The 21,742-nt window shown below is 34.0% G+C and overlaps 1 protein-coding gene across 14 annotated transcripts in view; it reads left to right on the top strand.

Moving 5' to 3' along the window:
- The window catches only part of CNBD1 (cyclic nucleotide binding domain containing 1), a 539,688-nt gene extending 518,312 nt beyond the window's left edge, over positions 1–21,376 (top strand). For all 14 annotated transcript variants that reach the window (XM_025433554.3, XM_025433558.3, XM_025433559.3 and 11 more), the window contains one exon: positions 20,674–21,376. In XM_025433554.3, the coding sequence (XP_025289339.3) occupies positions 20,674–20,952 (279 nt within the window). In that variant the 3' untranslated portion in view covers positions 20,953–21,376. The remainder of the gene's footprint in view (positions 1–20,673) is intronic.
- The last annotated feature ends 366 nt before the right edge of the window (positions 21,377–21,742 follow it).

Consider the following 21,742-nt stretch of genomic DNA (forward strand, 5'->3'; position numbering starts at 1 on the left):
CTGTTGGATAGCTATATTGTACAATTGAAACTAATATAATACTGTATGTTAACTACATTGGAATTAAAACAAAATTTTTTTTAATTTAATGCCTGCCCAAAGAGCTGAACATTTTACAAAGTCTTTGTAAACAATCCTATGAAGTCTTAATCTTTTAAGAATCTTAAAAGTACAATGCATTTGAAAATGAGCCACTGATAATAAGGCAATTTCAAGAAATCTACAGGAAGTGGGGCCAGCTACAACGTCGCCACTTAGTAATACTCCAATCACATTGGATCTCTCCTCCATCTGATTGTCTAGACATCTGTTATACCATCAGATCAGTAAGTAGTACAATATAAGAACAAAACAAATTTTGGTAGTCTTCTAGATAATGTATCAATCCTGGTATTTTACAAGGGAACTACACTAGTCATTATCCTCCATAACTTCTTTCATTTCCCTTTGTTTCATTGTCTTGTCACTTTTGAATACATGTAGAAATGATTAAATATTTAAATGTTTGTTTTCAGAATATTTGTTTCTGTCTGCTCTAGTATTTTGCTATTTTTTTTTCCTTTGGATGTTATTCCTTTGGTAGGAAATATCACATAGTTGAATATGTTTTTTTCTTGATAAAACATGCTGTCAATTTATTTTTCCACTATATAACTTGTGTTTTTTCTCTATGTGGTATTTTTTGAAGAAATGTGTATGTACCAATATCTTTAAGTACTTCTTACAACATGTTTATGAAATCTTTCCCTACTCTGAAATCATAAAAATATATCCTTATAAAGTGTTATAGCTTTGCTTTTAATATATTGGTGAATCTGAAGATTATTTGGAGTTATATATATATATAATAAACACAATATCTAGTTATTGATGTTTTTACTTTCCAATTATACATTTTTTAAATAATAAATTTATTTTTATTGGTGTTCAATTTGCCAACATACAGAATAACACCCAGTGCTCATTCTGTCAATTATCATACATTTTGAATTGCTGAGGTAGAACCAATTTTTGTCATAACACCACTAATTTATAATTTATGTGGCATTATGGTAGATCACTTATCTAACAGTATTTTTATAAAGGGAGACATTTAGAGACCAACACACATGAATAGGGAAAATGCCATGTGCAGACGAAGGCAGAGATTCAGGTGATGCATGAACAAGCCAAGGAGCACCAAAGATTCCCAACAAACAACCAGAAGTGTAGAGAGATGCATAAATAAATTCTTCCTCACAGCTCTTGGAAGAAAACTTCCTTACCCTCCTGTGGAAAAATCAGCGTCTCTCTAGCAGCTGGTCATTTGAAGAGACTTTCTCTTTTTCCTCAGAGAATTTTAGAGATTTTCTTTGTCTTCCTGTATGAAGTTTCACTATAAAATATTTAGGTTTGGATTTCTTACATATCTGATTTGGGATTTGTTGGGCTTCTTGAATTTGTAGAATGGAGATTTTCATCAATTCTGGAAAATTCTCACCCACTATCTCTTCAAATATTTCCTTTGAACCATTACTCTTCTTCTAGAGCTTCAATTAAGGACATACTGGTCCTTTTTACTCCATTTATTTTATCTTAAATAGATCCTGCATTTTACATTTTTTCTTCATGTTGAATTCTGGATTATTTATTTAAATTTATTTTTGAATGCAAAAATATATTCATTTAGCTGTTTCTTATCTGCCTTTACACCTGGCCATTGAGTTTTTACTGTTTTTTTTAATTTTAGAAGTTACATCTCATTCTTTTTCCTTTTTTTTTTTTTCTTTCTTTTCTTTTTTTTTAGAGAGAGAGAGAGAGAGAGAGAGGCAGAGACACAGGCAGAGGGAGAAGCAGGCTCCATGCACTGGGAGCCTGATGTGGGATTCGATCCCGGGTCTCCAGGATCGCGCCCTGGGCCAAAGGCAGGCGCCAAACCGCTGCGCCACCCAGGGATCCCCTTCTTTTTCAAGTTTGCTGTGCCACTTTTTTTTTTTTGCAGTTCCTATTTCCTATTGATATTTTCAAATGTATTCTTTATTTGCTTAAACATACAAAATGGAAGTTATTTTGTAGTCTGTGCCTGATTCCAGCATATTAAATCTTTGCTGGTCTGTTGATGTTGTCTGTGATTTCTACTAGTTATAAATTATTATAGGTTGCTTGTGTTTTTAATTATGTTCACCAGCCAGTGACATGTATGATTGGTTTTAGAATTTAATTGACAGCTGGGGTGAAGATTCCTTCCTCAAGAGACAATTTGCGTTGTTTTCTTCCAGAAAAGCTTTAAGACAAATATCAGGAACAACCCAAAGATTTCAAATCATGTGAGAACGGGTTCATTTCTTACTCATCCTCAGGGTGGTGGATTTTGGAGATAAACTTATTGTGATAACACTTCCTGTTTTACTACTTACCTTTTGTGAATACTTGGCTATGATATTTTGATCCCCTCACTTTGGGAGTTTGTAAAAATAAAAATTTAAAATTTCTAGATCAGCCAATATGTTAGGGGGAACAGTAGTTTTTCACCTTATTTATATAACTGGATTTCCATTTCTACCCCAAGATTGGCTTGATGATTTTTTACAAAAGTATGTGACCATTGAGAGGCTTTTAAAAAATTTTTTAAAGTGTACTTTTATAAAGCATTATTGGTGACTAATTTAATCTCTTATTATAAGAAATGAAAATTTCCCCATTAATCTTTTTAATAATGCAGTTTAAGTTTTTATGGAGGGAGTTAGGCACATTTTTACAATTGGGATAACATTCTTAGCATAAGTATTGAGGATTCATGTGCTTTGTATTAGACATCTATAACAACTAGACTTCCTCATTTGATGACTAATTTTACAGTGAAAAAATCTTTTGTCTTATATATTTTATACTTGTCTGTTTTATAATACTTCTCATTTTGCAATGTAATTATTTGCTTGCATGACTTACAAAGCACTATAGCCCTAAGGGCGGACCTACAACTTTTCTTATATATACAGTAGCATAGTGGTGTGTACACAGACCTGGAGCCAGCTATTGTTGCTATTGACAACAATTCTCCAGGCCTCACTTTTCTTATTTGTAAAATGAGGATACAGTTTATCATATACACAGTTTGAGGATTAATTGATCTTATGCAAGTGACGCAATGAAGAGTTGCCTGTCACAAAATAAATATCAATCATTATTATTTTTAAAATCTGCCCTAGTACTAAGCACTGTACTTTTGGCAAAACATTCAGTAAGTACTTGATTAATGACAGATCAGCCATAGTTATTCTGAGACTGCCAACCAATTGCATGGTGAAACCGTTCATGCACTTTCTGGGTAACAGAAATTTATCACTGCAAATTAAAACAGTTCCCCTCAAAGAGTATTGAAAGCAATGAATTTCATTTTTAAAGTTGCCCAACTACTAAACAAGTAGAATGTAAATCAAAGTTAAAGAACATATTAAAAACCAGTGACACTGATACAAGTTTTCTTAAATTACTTATGCATATAATTGATGACAAGCTTTTTGGATTGTATTAAAAGAACTCATTAAAATGTGCACATTACAAGATTCTCACAATGCCAGGAAATCTGTTATATTTAAGATTGTGCAGAAATGTTTGATTTCATGTAGCTAGAGTCCACATCTGATAAGTAGAATTAATTTCAGGCAATATCATCCAAAAACTTTAAGCAGTCATTTTGTAATTTCCTTAACCTAGTACAGATAAATTTCAGAGAAAACAAAGAGAAGGCCTTTCTCAGCACAATTTACTCCTAGTCATTTGTTCCATACTAAGCACAAGCTGTTCTTATATCTAGTCTTTTTTTTTTTGAGCCAAACATAAAATTTTAAATAAAAATTCATAAAGGAAAATAACAATCACTCCTGAGCAAACACCCAGAAGAAAATGTCACCAATCCTAACATTTTGGCAGAAACAGGTAAAGTAAGAAGACAAAGATATTTGGACATTTCCAAATTGATGACATTTTAACTGTGCTCAAATATAATTTTGGTTGCAATTTTTATCTCATTTAACATTATATTCCTGAAAAGGGAATACATAAACTTTTTGTTCCAATAGAATCTTACTTAAACATATATTAAGTAACCCCAAAAATGTAGTGAACTATTATTTATTTGAAGTAGAAATTCATTTTTATGGTAGGGTAATACTTTCTTTTTTATTTCTAAAATTTTCTAAAGATTTTGTCATATTATTACATTGCTTGCCTCATTTGATCTGCTGTTGTGATATATTTTGTTAATACATTGCTTAATTTAAATCTCCATTGGGTTGATTTTGGGACAAATTCTCTTTGGTCATGGTAGCTTATTATCTTAATGTTCATTTAAATTTATTTATATTTATATGGAATAGTGGTATGTATCTTTTATTTAGGAGATCATTTTCCATGCTTTTGTGTTAAGATACTGCCAATATTAGAAAATATGTATGAATATTCAAATTTTTTGTCTGTCTTTTAGGTCTTATCTAGGATTTTTAGAAGTTCTTTATAAAAGTGATTTTCATATAAGCTATTGGGTCTTCTAAACATGCATGAAAACAGAATAATTTTTTTTTTTTTGCAGTAACAATTGAGAAAATCTGAAAACTATTCAGTAACCATTGAGGAAGTTATAACTAATCATAGTTCCTTAGTCTTCTTCTTTTACATTAGGATTTTAAGCAAAGTCAATGTTAAGAAATGTGAAAGGTCTGAGATTTACTGTGTTTGTAAACTAACAAGTTAGTCTGCTAGAATTTCATGGGTGCTAGGGAAGACACAAGACTCCAGGGTCAGAGACATAGGACTTGATTACTCATGGCACAGCAGGCAGAATGAGCTTCAGGTTTGCACTGGTTCCTCTTGACCCTAAAGTCCCAAGGAATAATGTTGGAGCAGCCCCCAAGGTACATACTCAGGTGGTGTATACACCTAGTGGTTTACGTCCCAGCTAAAGGACCCTGCCCCTAAACTTAGAAAGTCCAATCTGTTAAAGAGTTGCAAGAAAACCTGTTCCATCCTTGCTTCAGAGGAAAACATTATCTTTATTATTCCAGAAAATGAACAAACCTGCCTTCTGCCCCAGTGGGAGACGACCTTAAAAAAACTGCCAGTTTTATGACTCAGAAACAGTTCAGAAGCAGCTCAGAGATGATCAGAAACACCCAAAGAGAAAGAATTACCTTCCAACAGCTGTTTCAATATTTTTTTCCAAATATGTCTAAAATTTTTTCTCCAGTATATAATCTAGACTTTACTTGTGTCCCTTTATGTCTCATTTTTATATTTACATGTTTTGCTTTATTCTTTTCTATTTTCACAATTAAATGCAATTTCATTTTTCTTGTTTGCACAAAGAACATAATCCTGGATGAAAATGCTCATCATGTCACTGTCATCTTTGAATATATCCTCTCTGAGCATAAGATACTTCTTTTTGTTTTAACAAATACATTTTTGCCATTAAAAATTCCTTTCTTCTGTCTCACGGTATTTTAAATTTAATAGCTTATCTAGTTCCCCTACTTTATTAACCAGCACAAACTTTTTGGCCCATGTACGAAAGATTTGTGTGCTTTTAAAGATTTATACAAAGGTTCATATAAGTTTTAACCTTTGGTTTCTTTTTCCTTTCTCTTCATTATGGCTGAACGGAAATAAATTAATAATAAGCTTTGATACCTTATGTTAATGCATTGTAATAGGTGGTACAGCACATAAAAATTCCTCCAAGCACTGATCTAGGCATTATGGATAGAGTGATAAACCAAAAACAGAGTCCTTACCCTTGCAAGCTTGCAAAATGGTACATATTCATTGTTTATAATTGCAATTTTGAAATATTTTCTGAGATAATTTTTATTATTTATTTTTTACTATCTTCTTTCTCACTGGATTGTCAGTTCCATAAAAACATTAACTATATTGTTCATTAATAATACTCCTACCCACACACTGCCAAAATGTTATTCTCCTACTCTATAACTCATCATGAAAGCAATTTCTCGCTATTAGAAAACATTAAATTATGTGTTCCCCAAGGAAGGTGGCTTTGTTGCCTCAGTTTCTCATAGCATACTTTATTTGGCAAGTTTTTTCCATTTTTTCCTAAAAGGAAATCAGAAGTTCCCCAAGGCTGAGTCTTTCCTTTCTCTAATTTATTGTGACTTAGCTCACTTGGAATATTTTTGCCTGGTAACCAGAATTATATTTTTCTAAAATATTATAATATCATTTCCTATTTTAAAGACTTTGGCTTTCCTTTTTCCTCTAATATATTTTATTCCAAGCACAGAGTTCAAGACTGTTCATATTAAATCCATATAATTTTCTGGAATCGTGACACATCTTCCACAACTATTGTACATGTGCTTCAGCCACTAATGGTCACTTTCACTTTTTAAATTTTATATATGCTTTATACCTCTGTATTTTTGTCCAGCATTCTATATTGGCTCTAGTAAAAAAATTAATGGTGAGAAGAGATAACAGGGAAAGGAAATAAACCAAAATGATATAATTAAGAATTTTAGAAGGCAGATAAACTGAGTGGCATAAGAAAGGATTAATTAAATACACATAGATTCATAAATAGATTGGAGAAAAAAATAAAATAAACATTTAAATGCACAGAAACAGAAGGAGCCAAAAACAAATATTGAATTTCCTGAACTCTTTGGGAACAAAAGAACTAAAGCAATAACAAGAAAGAAAGGGTGAAACAATCTAACCAACTCTTATTAGAGTTTTAAAAGAAGTTTTTCCCAAGAGCTATTATGAAAACAGCAATTTGATATTGGGCGCAAAGCCATGAGTCTGGAAGCAAGAGTTCCTAGGTCGTTACAGGAATTCACTATCAAGTTTACAGGACTGCTACTGTATAAGTTACAAGCTGAAGAAAATACAGTATTTTTTTGTCTCAAAAAAAGAAAGAAGTGGGTGCCTTGCTGTAGCTGCCTTCATATAGATATTAGTTCCGAGCAATTTAATGTAGCAAATGCTAATGCAAATCAAAAGGCTATAGTTATTTTGTGATCACAGTATACTAGTTAGGAATACTTTCAGCAATGGTATTGAATAAGTACAACATTAAAGAATTAAAATAGGGAGAATGAAACCTATATATTACTTCTAGGATTTAATAAATATGGAATAATATTATTTCCAGTCAATTTATCTTTGAAAATATCCCTAAATGCATTAAGTCCCTCTTACTAGTAGTAAAAATAAAACTATCTTGTTAAAAAAAATGTAAGCCATGATGACAAGAATGTAAAATACATTTGCATCCTGAACCGATAGGATTGATTAAAGTGTTTAATCATGATCTTCATAGGACAACTAGAAAATCAAAAGACAATTGATTGAAAGACACAAATTCAGAGCACATTTCAAGAAGCGGCCAAAATAAAGATTCAAGTAGGATCATAATTAAGCAGTGTGTACCTAGACTCTGGAGCCTCTAGAAAAGATCTGTCGATTAATAAGTGATCAGTAATACCTGCATAAATGTTGGCTGAATGTAAGACTCAGACCCATACTCTTTTAAGATGCATGAACTATTTATTTGAAGTTTGTACATCAAATGTGTTATCTTTATGGAATAACTGAGTTCATGGCTAATGATAAGCAGTGTTAACGTTTATGAGCATCTTTTTTTTTTCCTTTTTGCACTTCACTAGGAGGAGGGTTTACAATTCTCTAAGAATAAAAGGGAGTTTTGCAGAAATGGATATTCAGAGAGATTTCCAGAATAAGCCTTCGTTGCCATGCTTCTTACTATGACATCCACCTCACTGTCTGACATTACAATATATATAACTACACAAAAACTAGCAAACCAGAAGCAAAATTAACATCCAGATTTCTAGCAGCCTTTGCCTCACTCAATTCAGCAATGTATATGTTTTAAAAAGCAATCTACTTGTTTTTACATTTGAAAACGATGAGCTAATTTTGATTTTTAAAAAACGGAGCACGGTTAGATCTTCAAAATAAATTCCTCTTCACAGAAACACTGAATTAGGGATTTTCAATAAATTGGAATATTAAATTGCTTTGATGACAGAGCATACATCTATAAAAGAATTTATATTTTACTGGAGTCTTATTCTTTGTATCCCCTCCAATAGTTCTGTTTAAACAGATGTACCACAGATGTGGAAACATCTGGCAGGTCAACACAATTCTGCTATGACCATACTCAGGTTAGGATTGTGCATTTTTTGACATCTAATTGTTAAGCAAGGACCCTTCCCTGGAAAAAGTTTAGTACATTGCATCAAATGATATATTTCCACTTGCTTCTCCTTTCTTTCTAATAAGTATTTTCACATGTGCTCACTAGAAATATTTTGGTGGCTATGGTGACTTTTTATTTGTTTTAGAAATGTCTACATAATTTTCATTGGCCTTTTAAGAAATCACCTGCTCAAGTGTTAGGAACAGTTGAATTAAAATCAGTAGATTAATTTTAGTCACTTTCATTGTTTTTCTTCTCCTGAGTTTTGTTGGGTCCATTCAAATTACAAGAAAATTGTTCCAATGGTACACATTAAATATACCAATCCATCAAGTTCTTGAGTCTTCTTTCCTCACTTGGATTGCACATGTCAAAGAGATGAATGCAACTTCTTTCAACATTCTGTATAACCATAGAAGAGCCTTCATTTGGCTTCTCTTACATTAGCACGAATATATGGGCCTGAGTATGCATATAATGTATGCTATGAGCGAGTGTGTATGCATACGTGTGTGTGTGTGTGTGTGTGTGTGTGTGTGTTTGTAGTTTTAGAGAGTTTTAGGCAGAGGAAGGGATAAAAAATTGAAAAATTTGAATATTATAGATTTTGAAATTTTATTTTTGTAGTACACACTTGTAAATCTAACAATAAAAATCTTCAATTTTTACTTTAAACTATCTCTCTGTTTTTACGAGCCAGGAAACATTTATGAGACTCAAGAAAATACTTTCCAAAGCTCTGTGTCTGAATATCTATAACATTTATCCAAATCAGAGAAAATTAATAAGATTTACAGCACTTTGCAGACACTGTTAGTAAATCCTGAGGGAAAAAGCAGATTGTACCATTTCATTCAGTGCTGGGAATCTGGGTGATACGTGGCGACAATAAGAGACTTTTCACTCCTGAAGAGACTGAGGCTGTGTGACCCAAGGGATCAGCATGCACCGTGGGACGCTATAAAACCCATCTAATATTTATCAAGATGTGCAATGTAATGAAAACTGCCTGAAATCATACACCACACAAACAACTTCAGCCTGAGAATAGGAAGCAAAACAAGGAAACATAATCATAAGCTAGGTTCTTTTGCGGTGTTTCTCTGCCTCGCTTCTTTATGTTTATCAGCTATTTGTTTATTTTTCTAGCTACTTTAGAATTTCCTGTTGAGATAGATTTATATTCAAATGTATCATGAAATATAAAAAAAACACAAGGTTTTTGTTTGCTTTCTTGCTCTCTCTCCTTCAAAACATGCATTTTTTCCCCCCTGAAAAGTCTACTTTGGTGTTTAAAATCAGCCATCAATGCACATTTTAATCAGGTTATAGTATCCTAACTATTAACTCTGGCTCAGAAACTCATGACCACCCCACACTTACTTGGAGGTTCAACAAACATAAACCATGAATCCATAGTGTATCACCACAGGACAAAAGCATCATGAGGGAAGGTTCAAAGTTTTGAATAGTCTCCTAAAATTTTCCATTAAAGATATTCATTGAATGCAGATTTTTTTTTTTTTCACAAAACCAGAAGATCGTTTCAGTGTTGCACCAAAGAGATCCAGAAATTCTCACAAAATAGTCTGCATGGCAATCAGCCCACAATGGGCTTCTAATTCCTTCACCATAGAGGCCAAGACTACTTCCAAGTTTCCAACCAGGATGTTTGCAATGTGCCTCCTCCTTTGACAGCTGTTAAATGCCATAATGGTTACAATAGCATATGCTGGGAGTACTCCAGATGTCTTCACACAGTGGTAGGTCCATTTCTAATAACAGACAATGAGAGAGAAAGGCTGACATAATATTTATAGGAACTTCTTAATCTCTAGTGCATTGTAAATGTTTACGGTTCAAGGTGGGGAATCTGGCTGCTTACCAAATGTATTTTTTCCCCTCTGAGTTTAAGCATCAGATTATATTTAAATATTTCTATTCTCTCTATCTGTTTTAATGTCTCTGTCGCAGGTTTAAACCAATCTCTCTGTCTCTCTCCCTTTCTCTTTTTCCACAAATATTTACTGAACACTTTTGCTCAAAATGTATTTAACTTATCCCTACCTATCTCTGGCAAATAAAAGAGTTTCCATCTTTTGGGCCTGTCTCTTCACCAAAAATGCTCTGGAATGATTCAATTCAACATTGGTGTGTTTTTTAAACTATTAAACCATATGGAAATATGTCTTACTGAATTTACTTCCTAAAGAGTAGTTTTCCACTGGACCTTTTGATTTTGACTGTAACCTCTGTGTGCAGTAATGTTCCTTTGGTCTTTCCCTCCTCATAAGTTATGAGATGAATGAAGAGAGGGCTATTTTATTCCAATTGCTGAACTCAGAAAAAACCAAGGAAGAAAAAAAAAGAACCAAAGAAGATAAATTAGTGAAAGATGCTGAAGAAGACATCACAAATTGTGATATTGGGGCTAGTCACAGGATTATTTTTGCGAGGGTGGGGAATGTAGTTCTTGCTCTTGTAAAAGAAGAGAATTAAATGATCTTATTATGGTTTCTTCTAGTTGTAATACTTATTAATTCATAGTCTGAGTGTTTCTGAACTCTCTTTTTACAGCTCTCATGGGCATGGCCATCTTTATACCCGATGACCTCTTTCATTGTTTCTTTAAAAGTCATCTTATTCTCACAAACTCCCTTCAACATCAGAAAAAGAAAGAGAATTTTAAAAACCTTGGTAATAAGAGAATAATTTTTTGGTCCATCATTTATTTTGTAGACTTAAGACACTCAACAAGGAATATACCCTTTGATGATCCTTTGGGAGCTGCAAACCACTGAGGACAGAAAAAGCTATGTGAAAGCATGCAAACTGTGCTTTGATTTTGGCAACCAAGTCCAATTAAAACAGCTACAGAAAACAAAGGCCTTCAACAGACTAAAATTGAGATCTATAACAATAGATCCTACTCACTTGTGTTTATTCTTATTGATAAAAATTAGTTAAAGGTTAGCATCATTTAGTTCATGATTCTATATAGTTTGGTTTAAATTTGGAGGTTTAGAAGGAAGTACACATCCTTCCCTTGGTCTGCTCATTTGTATGCTACAATCTAAAACTTTTCAATTCAGAACTGCTCTATAAAAATGACCTCCCACCCACCACTTCATCATTAAAATGTTTTCTTCAAGGAGGAATACCTACCATTTGGTTCGATGTGGATGGAACTAGGTATTATGCTGAGCGAAATAAGTCAATCAGACAAAGACAATTATCATATGCTTTCAGTCATATGTGGAATATAAGAAGTAGTGAGAGGGACCATATAGGGAAGGAGGGAGACTGAGTGGGGGAAAATTAGAGAGAGAGACAACCATGAGAGACTCCTAACTCAGGGAAACAAACAAAGGGTTATGATGGGGTAACAGGGTGACAGACACTGAGGAGGGCACTTGCTGGGATGAGCACTGGGTATTATATGTTGGAAAATTGAATTTAAATAAAATATTTTATTTTTTTATTTTATTCTTTTTAAATATTTTATTTATTTATTCATGAGAGACACAGAGAGAGGCAGAGACATAGGCAGAGGGAGAAGCAGGCTCTCTGCGGGAACCCTGATGTGGGACTCAATCCCAGGATCTCAGGATCATGCCCTTAGGCCTTGGAAAGATCAAAGGAACATTACTGCAAAGGAGACGCTCGACCACTGAACCACCCAGGCATCCCTAAATTTTTTTTTTTTTTTAAAGAATGCTTTCCTCATTTGTATTGTAGGCAAATCATCAACAAGGTGCTTTACTTTCCAAAAGTTCTCTTTCTACCACTTATCATGATACTTGCTTTGGTCTTATGAATAAGCTCTCTGCCCATAGATAATAAATTTAAATAGTCATGACAGTTAAGATAAATTTATAATTAAAGGAAAATTAACAGGTTTTTTTTTGGGGGGGTGGCAATTAAGATCTAGTCTTTTAGCAACTTTGTAGTTTATAATACAGAATTGTTGACGATAATTACTACACTGTGCATAAATTCTCCAGGACTTATTTATCCACTAGTTCTGTTTGTACTGTTAAACCAATAAATCCCCATAACATTTTTGGAGAGATTGAAGACGGGAGTTGGACTGGTTTACCAGAAACTGGACAACTGTTTATGAGAATCATGAGGAATACTGATAAAAAATTAAAAATGTGCCTAAGCTGGCCCTAGGCTTCCTATTCAGAATATCACAGGGAACTCAATTTTAACCAGCTTCCCAACTGGTTCTGAGGTACATAACTCTTGAAAATCACTATATTACAGCCAGAAGCCCAGGGTTCAAACTGGTCTGGCCTTTTTGAGTCCAGGACAGGAATGACTGAATTGCCAGAAGGTATCCAGTGGATCTCATTAAGGAGACTCTGGCTTTCCTACCATTGTCAGCAAACTTTGTCTTTCTCTCCTCTTCCAATAAGAAAGAAGTAGTCCTCTGGAGGCAAACTCTCTCTCCTCTGTCCTGCTCCTCCCTCAGGTATAGGAGTAATCTGAGTTACTACCCCTCAAATATTCAGCAGCAGCTCTAGAACATGGTGAATGCTGTAATGATTACTTCAATGCTGCTAACTAGCATGCGTATCCATTTACAAAGGAAAATGCAAGCTCTTTTTCAAGAAACTCCTAGCTTCCCACAGTCCATTATTATAAAATAATAGATGTTGATTTTTACCGCCATAAATTAATTTTATTTTTACAAAATCCAGTTAAATATAAGAGACACATTCTAATAATGTGGGGTCTTAATAATTAAGATTTGTCAACTAATAGCAGGAACTAAGGTGTAGACTTATTTAAGGTCTGAGGTCCTGATTTTGAAAGAAAAATGACATACAGCTTATATCCTTGGTATTATTTATTTCCTAGTAAAGGTTCCATGAATTTAATCTACACTAATTAGGTCTTGAGGAAAACACTAAAGTCATAAAGATAAACAGTTGGTATTAATTTAAAATTAAGCTTACTTTGCAGTAACTGAGTTAATATTTCTTGATGACTCTATTAGTCAATTATAACACTACATTCAAATTCTAAGCCCTTCAATTCTGACAATTACAACTGTTTGAGTGAAGATTATATTTGCTGATTATTTTTGCTTGTGATATATCACAAGATTGAATTTAATCATGTAAATATTTTAGTTTGGAAGGCAAAATGAATTATCTCTCTTTCTCTCTTCCTGCCTTTAATTTATAATACATTGCTTTGCATTGTTCTTATGTCTTATTTTTTACAGTATTTTCTAATTTAATGAGTAGCTCAATCTTTCACCTGTTTTCTACCCATTCTCATCTCTACTTTCTAGAAGCAAAATACTGAGGACTAGAATTTGATCACAGCTCAAACAAAAGTGCAGAATCAGTGTGAAGGGCAGAGAAGTCAAAAGTCATTTTCCATATGGATGCCTTTATTGGACTTTCGTGTAGGGCTTCTTTCAAAGGGGTGCCTGGGTGGATTAGTTGGTTAAGTATTGGCTCAGGTCATGATCTCAGGGTACTGGAATCAAACCCCGCATCTGGCTCCCTGCTCAGTGGGAAATCTTCTTGTCTCTCTATCATATACATACCTGATTGAGATATATATAGATATAGACACATAGCATATATATAATATATTTACCTGATAGATATCTGATAGATATATCTGGAGTATATTAATTCTAGAATGATTTCCAACTTAAAAAAGATGGGCTTACATGATTAAATTCAATCATATCGGAATTAGTGTTTTATAAACATCATTTGAGATAGGGTTTATTTCTTATACCAATTCATTTCTAATAATTTGTATTTAATAATCTAAAATAAATTGTGTTGTTGTTACTGGTTTACATTGATTAAACCATGTGCAACAAAACAGCATAAGAGTTCACTGGAAGCTGGAGTTTACTGGAGTTTTAGTGTAGGAGGCACCAGTTGGGAGGCTTCTCACCATGAAAATTGCCGCTCAGCTGAAGGATCAGACATTTAACATGGGATACAAGAACTGAAAAAGATTTTCAAGATTACCTAGTTCAATATCCTTACTTTATTGATAAAAAAAAAAAAAAGTGTTACCTGAACACGGCAGGTGATTTGCCTTAAGCCAGAAATCTGGAGTTCATTTTGTGGAATGGGTGGTGGCTTTGTGCAACATCATTATTTCATGTGTGACCAAGTTCATTTCCCTAGGTAACTCAGTTTCTATATCTCTAAAATAGAGATGTTGTCATTTCTTATTCTTATATCCAACTTTAAGATTATTTAAGATAAGTTATGTAAAGCATTAAAAAGGATAAAATTCAATACTCAACTTACTGAATAAAACCAGTAAGTGTTGGCTATAAGTATTAATTATATTAGAATGTATATCATAATTTTTTGATCATTAAAACAATTGCTTTTCAATTTAAATACAGTTAACTATTAATGTTAAATAATAATGTAAGCTTTATAAATACTAATGTTTTTATGGTTCAGGTAATAAAATCCTAGAGTTTATAGTTAGAGAGTCTAAGGTAAGATATGGGCAATTATTTTCATTCTGTTTATTTCAAGGGAAAATATCTTTACTTACTTAATGCCATATATATATATGCCATAAATATTAATTAATATAATTATATATAATTAATATATATATATATATGGCAAGGAGGGAGAGAGAAATGTATTTGCCATATATATGTGTGTGTGTATATATATATATATACACACACACATATATACTTTAATTAGGTATTTGTCTTCCTATAGTTGATCCTTTTTTTAAGAAAAGATTTATTTACTTTTTGAGACAGAGAATGAGAGTACAAGCAGGAGAAGCAAAGGGAAAGAGAATCTGAAGCAGACTCCATGCTGAGTGCAGAGCCTGACCCGGGGCTTGATCTCACAACCTGGGATCATGACCTGAGCTGAAACCAAGAGTAGGCTGCTTAATCAACTGTGCCACCCAGGTGTTCCCCTATAGTTGATCTTAATAGACTTTTTTTTAATTAATTAATTAATTAATTAATTAATTAATTAATTAATTTATGATAGTCACACACACAGAGAGAGAGAGAGAGAGGCAGAGACACAGGCAGAGGGAGAAGCAGGCTCCATGCACCGGGAGCCCGACATGGGATTCGATCCCGGGTCTCCAGGATCATGCCCTGGGCCAAAGGCAGGCGCTAAACCGCTGTGCCACCCAGGGATCCCTTAATAGACTTTTGATCTTCAAACTACACCAATAATTATAAGCTATCATTATTTTCTATGGAATTATTTATAAATTTTAATGAAGATTTTGTAGCATCTTCAACATATCTCCAAATTTGGGAGTGTGGTTTTTTTAACAAGTTGGTAATATGCTGATAATTATATTCAAGCCCTTTTTAAGACTCAAAACAACAACAAAAAGTCTTTTCCAAATCTGTGCTCTTGTTCCACTTCTGTCTTAAATAAGAATGATAATAGTATTCTAAATTAGTCTGGTGCTTATTCTTCAGTAGACTGCTTATGATAGTCTAAATTTTTTTTTATTTTTAAAGTGCATTTACTTCTTTTTCTTACATTATTCTTTATGAAGAAACAGATGTGCTATTTTGCTTCCTAACACCGTCTTAAAATTGCCCTTGTAATACAGTTCCTGAAATATCTAACCTTTCACTATACTTTATATAATTCTAATTTTAGTAATTTGGGGGAAGCTTTCTTATCTTACCAATTCTGGGGATAATGTTTGAATGCTTCTTGTAATTTAAAATCCACTTTTTGTTATATAATTTTCTCTACGTAGTAGCAATAAATCAATTAAAAAGACAAAAACAAGTCTTTAATGCTTTTGGTAAATAAAAAGGAGTTCTTTTATTTTATCAAATTGTTCTACAATACCAAAATAGTTTTGTTTTTTTTTTTTTCAAAATAGGTTTAAAATTAAAGTACAGTCTGGGTTAAAACTAAATCTTAAAGGCTTTTAAAGTCAAGACAGATTTTGCAAGGGTAGGCTAAGGGACACATAAACTAACACTTGGGGATTGAAGAACATGCTCAATGGTCTACTCTAGTCCAAGTCACTATTTCAAAAACAACCTTCTATGCCAAAGAGACATAGTGAGGGAAAGTGCAGTTTACCGAAGAAGGGTGATGTTTCAGAAGAAGAGTTTGATGGAAAACAAAAATAAATAGGGTCTACTCTATTGCTTGACTACCCAATAAAACAAATACATTTACACACACCCATACCATCTTCCATAACATTTCTAAAAACATTCTTGCCCAACATAATGCAGTATGCATCACTTCTCCAAAGAGAGAGAACACAAACTCATTCCAAACTTGAATACCTGTGGGCCAGTGATGTGATAGCCCAAACTTTCTGACATTCATTTTCTTTTATTCTGTTTTGGTTTTGGTTATGCAATCTTAAGCAATTCCAGATCCAGCTCTCATAAAGACTGTAGCTGGTGAGCTAACATATAAATATAAGCATCTTGAAAATATATATGTCATATAAAAGAAAATTCCTTTCTTACAATTTTCTGTGATTGGGGAAAAGCAAAAATATGCATTAAAGCTTTTAGTTAAGAGAGAGTGCCATTGATCTTAACCCAAAGACTTTATATATTGTGCTAATCACCTAGAGAATAGAACCATAATCTCATGGAAAACTGTTGGCTAAATCCATCAACAGTGGATCAGCCAGTATAAACTGCTCCAAGATCTAGTCACTGTCATATTATCCTTGTCCAGTGCCCTTCAGTGTGACCTCTTCAGAGGCACATTAGAGAGAATTCCCCTGCGGGCCGTGCTACCAGTATAGCTCATGCTTCTCATTGTGTGAGTGTTTGGACATTAAAATTGAGCAACTACAGGCTCAGTTCTGATGATAGCTTGTTAATATAACTTCCTCAAAGCCTGAGTGAGATATCAATTTTATTTTGTAGGATGATTTTGCTAGTGACCATGAGCCGAATTCTCTGAACTGAATTTACCTAATCCCAGCTCTTTGCTAGTAACTTTGGCCTCATAGCAAAAATGGAAAGTAACAAATGTCAAGCTCAACCTGATAGGTTTTTCTCATGCCGCCCAAATATTCTTATGTCAACCCACCCTTTTCAGGTTGTTGTCACATCAGAAAACACTGTGGAGGAGGAATTTATTCCCCTGATTCATTGAGGATTTTCCTGTATAACTGCTTTCCTATTCCAGGATTCTATCATTTCCTCTTACTCATTAACTTCAGGATACAGTAAAATGTCAATCTTCTGCTAAATAAGGTGCACAGCTCTTACCAGTCAGATATTCCTTGCTTTGGAAAATATGTTCCTTAAAAAGCTCATATAGTAATCTTCCTGTTGTCTGCTTCTAACGTGTCAGCTTGGACTGGAGCTTGCTTCTGTTTCATAATATCTCAAAGAAGGCCACTAGAAATTGCATTAAGGTCTACTTCTCTTGTTTTTGTGAAGAATGGTGTTCTGTAGCGTGCAGCTCCATTTTCCCAAAGAAGAGGTGGAATAAACAACCATTATTGATCCATTTTATTCATTTGGGTGGTGTAAAGAAAAAACTCACCATTTTTTCCTCTCTGTGTAGGGAAAAAACTCATTCTTTCCTAATGTGTGTTTCTTTCCCATGTGGCTCCTTTGCTACTCACACAGAACATTGCACTTCTGATGCTTCTGGTCACCAAATGTGTAGAGGTTTTCCCCACACCAAGCAAGTCTCTGTGACACCAGCTGGGTGTCCTATAATTTAACTTAATTCTGACAGTATTTACCCAGAGATAGCACTAGATCCCACAGATTAAGGGCTCAATCCTGTAAGATGCCCCCCACCTCCACCCCCTCCAAACACATCAGATGCCAGTTGCAAGCGCAGGTTATCATTGATGCTTCTGACTGGCCTGCTCTAGATCAGAGGTTCCAACAACTCCCTCCTTGGGTTCAGTTAATTTGCTAGAGCAGCTCACAAAATCCAGGGTAACATTTATGTTTACAAGTTTACTAAAGGATATGATAAACAATACAGAGAAACATCCAGATGGAAGAGATGGATAGGGCAAGGTGTGGGAGAGGGCATGGTGATTCTATGCCCTTTCCAGGCATGCTATCCTCCCAACACCTCCATGTGTTTAGCAATCTGGAAGCTCTCTGAACTTTGTCCTTTTGGGTTTTTATGGAGGTTTCATTATATGGTCATGATTGATTAAAGCACTGGTGATTGCCCATTGATTCAACCTCCCTACCTTCAGCCCTCCCCAGATGTCGAGGCTGGGACTGAAAGTTCCAACTCTCTAATCCCAACAACCACCTCCTACCCCTAGGAGGGGTTTAGGATCACCTCATTAACATAATACACCTTTATCACTCTCCCCACTTATGAAATTCCAAGGGGTTTAGAAGCCTTTTTTAGGAATAGGGCCAATTACCAAACATTTAGTTCTTACTAATATATGGTGGCAGTATCACACATGGAATCAATCTACCTAACGTCTTAAGCTTTAAGAGAGTTTCACCGTCCACATCAACGAGTGGAAAGCAAGGACTTGGTAGTGTGCCTACAATCTTAAAGTCTTTTCTAGGTAGGTAACCCAACAGTGGGACCCAAAGAATTAGTAAGCCTGATACACTTAGCCGTGTCCTGCTACTCAGGATTAATGAGAAGCAAAGGTAATTTTTTTTTCTTTTTTAACTAATGATTCTATTGTATTCTGACATATTTGATTCAGAGGAACTCAGGCAGGAAACAGAAATAGGCTTCCTCAAATACTAAAATTTGAAGGAAAATTAGAGAAATATATAAGCAACTTTAATGAGGATATCAGTCCCACTAACTCATCTAATGTGTACTGATCATCTTCTCCACCCAGCAGATATTCACCAATATATAGAGAAATTACATTTAAGTCATGTCTACTATTGAAAGTAGGAAAACAATATGTTCTTCATTCTCAAAGAGAGCTCATAGTTTCTGGTTTGGGGTAGAAAGTCAAGAGAAAAAGTTTTGCAATACTTGGGGTATTTTAAAATCCATCTCATTCTGAATGGTTGCAAATATTTTGCCTTCTATTTCCATCCACTATTCTTTTTCTTATCTGAGCCATTGGGTGGTAGAACAATGGATGGAAATAAGTAGAAGGTGGAAGAATGGAAATGGAAGAACCAGAGCACTGTAACCACGCCTATTTTCATACTAGAAGTAACAGCTTAACCTCTTTTTCCTTCTCTTTTTGAGTCCTTTTTTGGTAATATAAGGCTATTTTATGCATGAATGTAGTTATTTCCTTTCATTAAAATGGATACAGCACTTGATCCATGCATCAATTCCATCTGTAATCATAATTTCAAAGAAAATTGTAGAACCAAGTTAATTATTCAAATAATCTAGAATCACATTTTTATATTCAGAGTCGAGATAATTGACAAAAGCATTTCAGACTTCAATTACCTCAAAACTACTTTGAGTTTCCTCCTCATTTAGAAAATTTCTATATGGCTTTGCAATTAACACACTTTGTTTTCTATTCTTTTATTATTTATTTGCTTTATTATTCTTTTATTATTTATTTACTTTATTATTTGTTATTCCTTTTTGAATATGCCATTGTCTTTTGGCAAATATTTGGTCTTCTGTGCTACCAAATCCAAAAGGAGTATATAAACGGTAAATCCATTTGTTGTAAAGAACTTCAGGCTTGAAAATATATTGTTTTTCCTTTCTTACAATTTTCTGTGATTGGGGTACCTGGGTGGCTCAGTCAGTTAAACATCTAAAGCATCTATCTTTGGCCCAGGTCCTTATCCCAGGGTCCACATGAGGCTCCCTGTTCAGCAGGGAGTCTGCTTCTCCCTCTACCTCTGCCCCCACCCCCCGCTCATGTTCTCTCATTCTTCCTGTCAAATAAATAAATAAAATCTTAAAAAAAAAAAAAAAAAAAAAGATTCTCTGCGATTACTTTTAATCACTATTCTGACACTTTTTTCCCAAGTTTCTTATTCGGGTGACTCATATCTACCTCATCCTGATGAGGTAAGGAAGTAAAAAGGCAAAGGGAAATCATCCATGGAAGAGCTTTCAGGAAAGGAGAAAGAAATCAAAACCCAAAGAGAAAACAGGGCTTTGATCAAGACTCAATCTCTACGAATCAGTCAGCAGGGGTGAGAAATCTGAAAGAACAAGAGTATTTGTTTTATTGCCATATTTGAAAAATCTCATGTCAAGTACTTATTATCATCAAATGAATGAAAGGGAAGGGCTTTGAAATGTATGCCTTCCAAGAGAAAAAAGAGGGTGGGGAAGACATCTTCCTTTAAGGGCCAAAGGACACAGTTTGCTGGGAAGTAATTACTTTCACTTCAGCTGGGTCTGACACGAGCTTTTGCTTCAGTGACACTAAGTAGGGATGCTGATAGCAGCCCACAATACGGGAAAATCGCCCTGCTCTAAAATGCCTTTTTTTTTTTTTTTTTTTTTTTTTGAATGCAGGACACAGACAGAGAAGCACAAGAAAATCTGGTGTTTGGATCACCTCTGCGTCTCACGCTTCACTGCTTTGTTACCACCAGTGGCAGGACTGCTGGTAATGTAATGCAAGTACTCAGGGAATCTACGTCTAAGCTAAACAGCCAGAAACCTGAGGGCACAAGATTCAGCTTCAGGCATCGTTCTCTTTTCTGCAGCTCTTCACTTAGTATCAACAGTCTAGGCAATTGTTTGAATAATAATGAACCAAATCTCTCCTTAGCAACAGTCCAGTTTTTTTAAAAAATGGGTATCAAATAGAACCCTACTTTTAATAATAATGTGGGTTTTTTGTTTTTGTTTTTGTGTTACTGTTATCTGTTGTCTGAACATACTGGAAAAGGTTCATTATAAAGTGATCCATAAGAAACTGCTTTATTTTTTTCCTGCATTGTTTCAAGAGTGACAATAGAACTGTGTTCAGGATGTCAATATTGTTATCCCAGTGAACTGGATATTGCCTTACAGAAAGATTTCAATTTGCCATGAAATCCCAGAACCTAAACTAAATAAGGAAATTTACTACTGCTACCTCTAATGGTCCCTAATAAGTTACATTTTTTTATATTTTTAGTTATCCCTTGTTTTTGATTTGTTTTTCTTTTGATTGTTTTCTGGTCTTTTGGAGGAATACAATTCTATCAATAAAGTTGACTACTTTGCTTTAGCTGTGTGGTTCTCTAAAGGGCTCAGTTATCCATTTATTGCTTTTTGTGGAAAATAATAAAAGGTAGATAAATTACAATAACGGAAACTTGAAATATATAAGTATCAGATGAAATTGCAAACATAATTATGCTTGATCATGAAAAAGTAAGCTATCAAAGTGAGCATAAGCTATTATTTCAGAAATTGTTCAATCATTTTGCATTATAACAGACATTAAGCTTTTCTTTATGGAAGAATTCTTAAAATTAATGTTATTACCCATTTTCCTGACATTTTAGAAAACAATGCTGTATTCAATTTTAATAATGAAGCATCTTTGTTCAGTTAATATAATATTCATCTTCTATAAGGAAAAGAGATTGAG

This window comes from Canis lupus, chromosome 29 (genome assembly GCF_003254725.2).
Source record: "Canis lupus dingo isolate Sandy chromosome 29, ASM325472v2, whole genome shotgun sequence".
Taxonomy (NCBI): domain Eukaryota; kingdom Metazoa; phylum Chordata; class Mammalia; order Carnivora; family Canidae; genus Canis; species Canis lupus.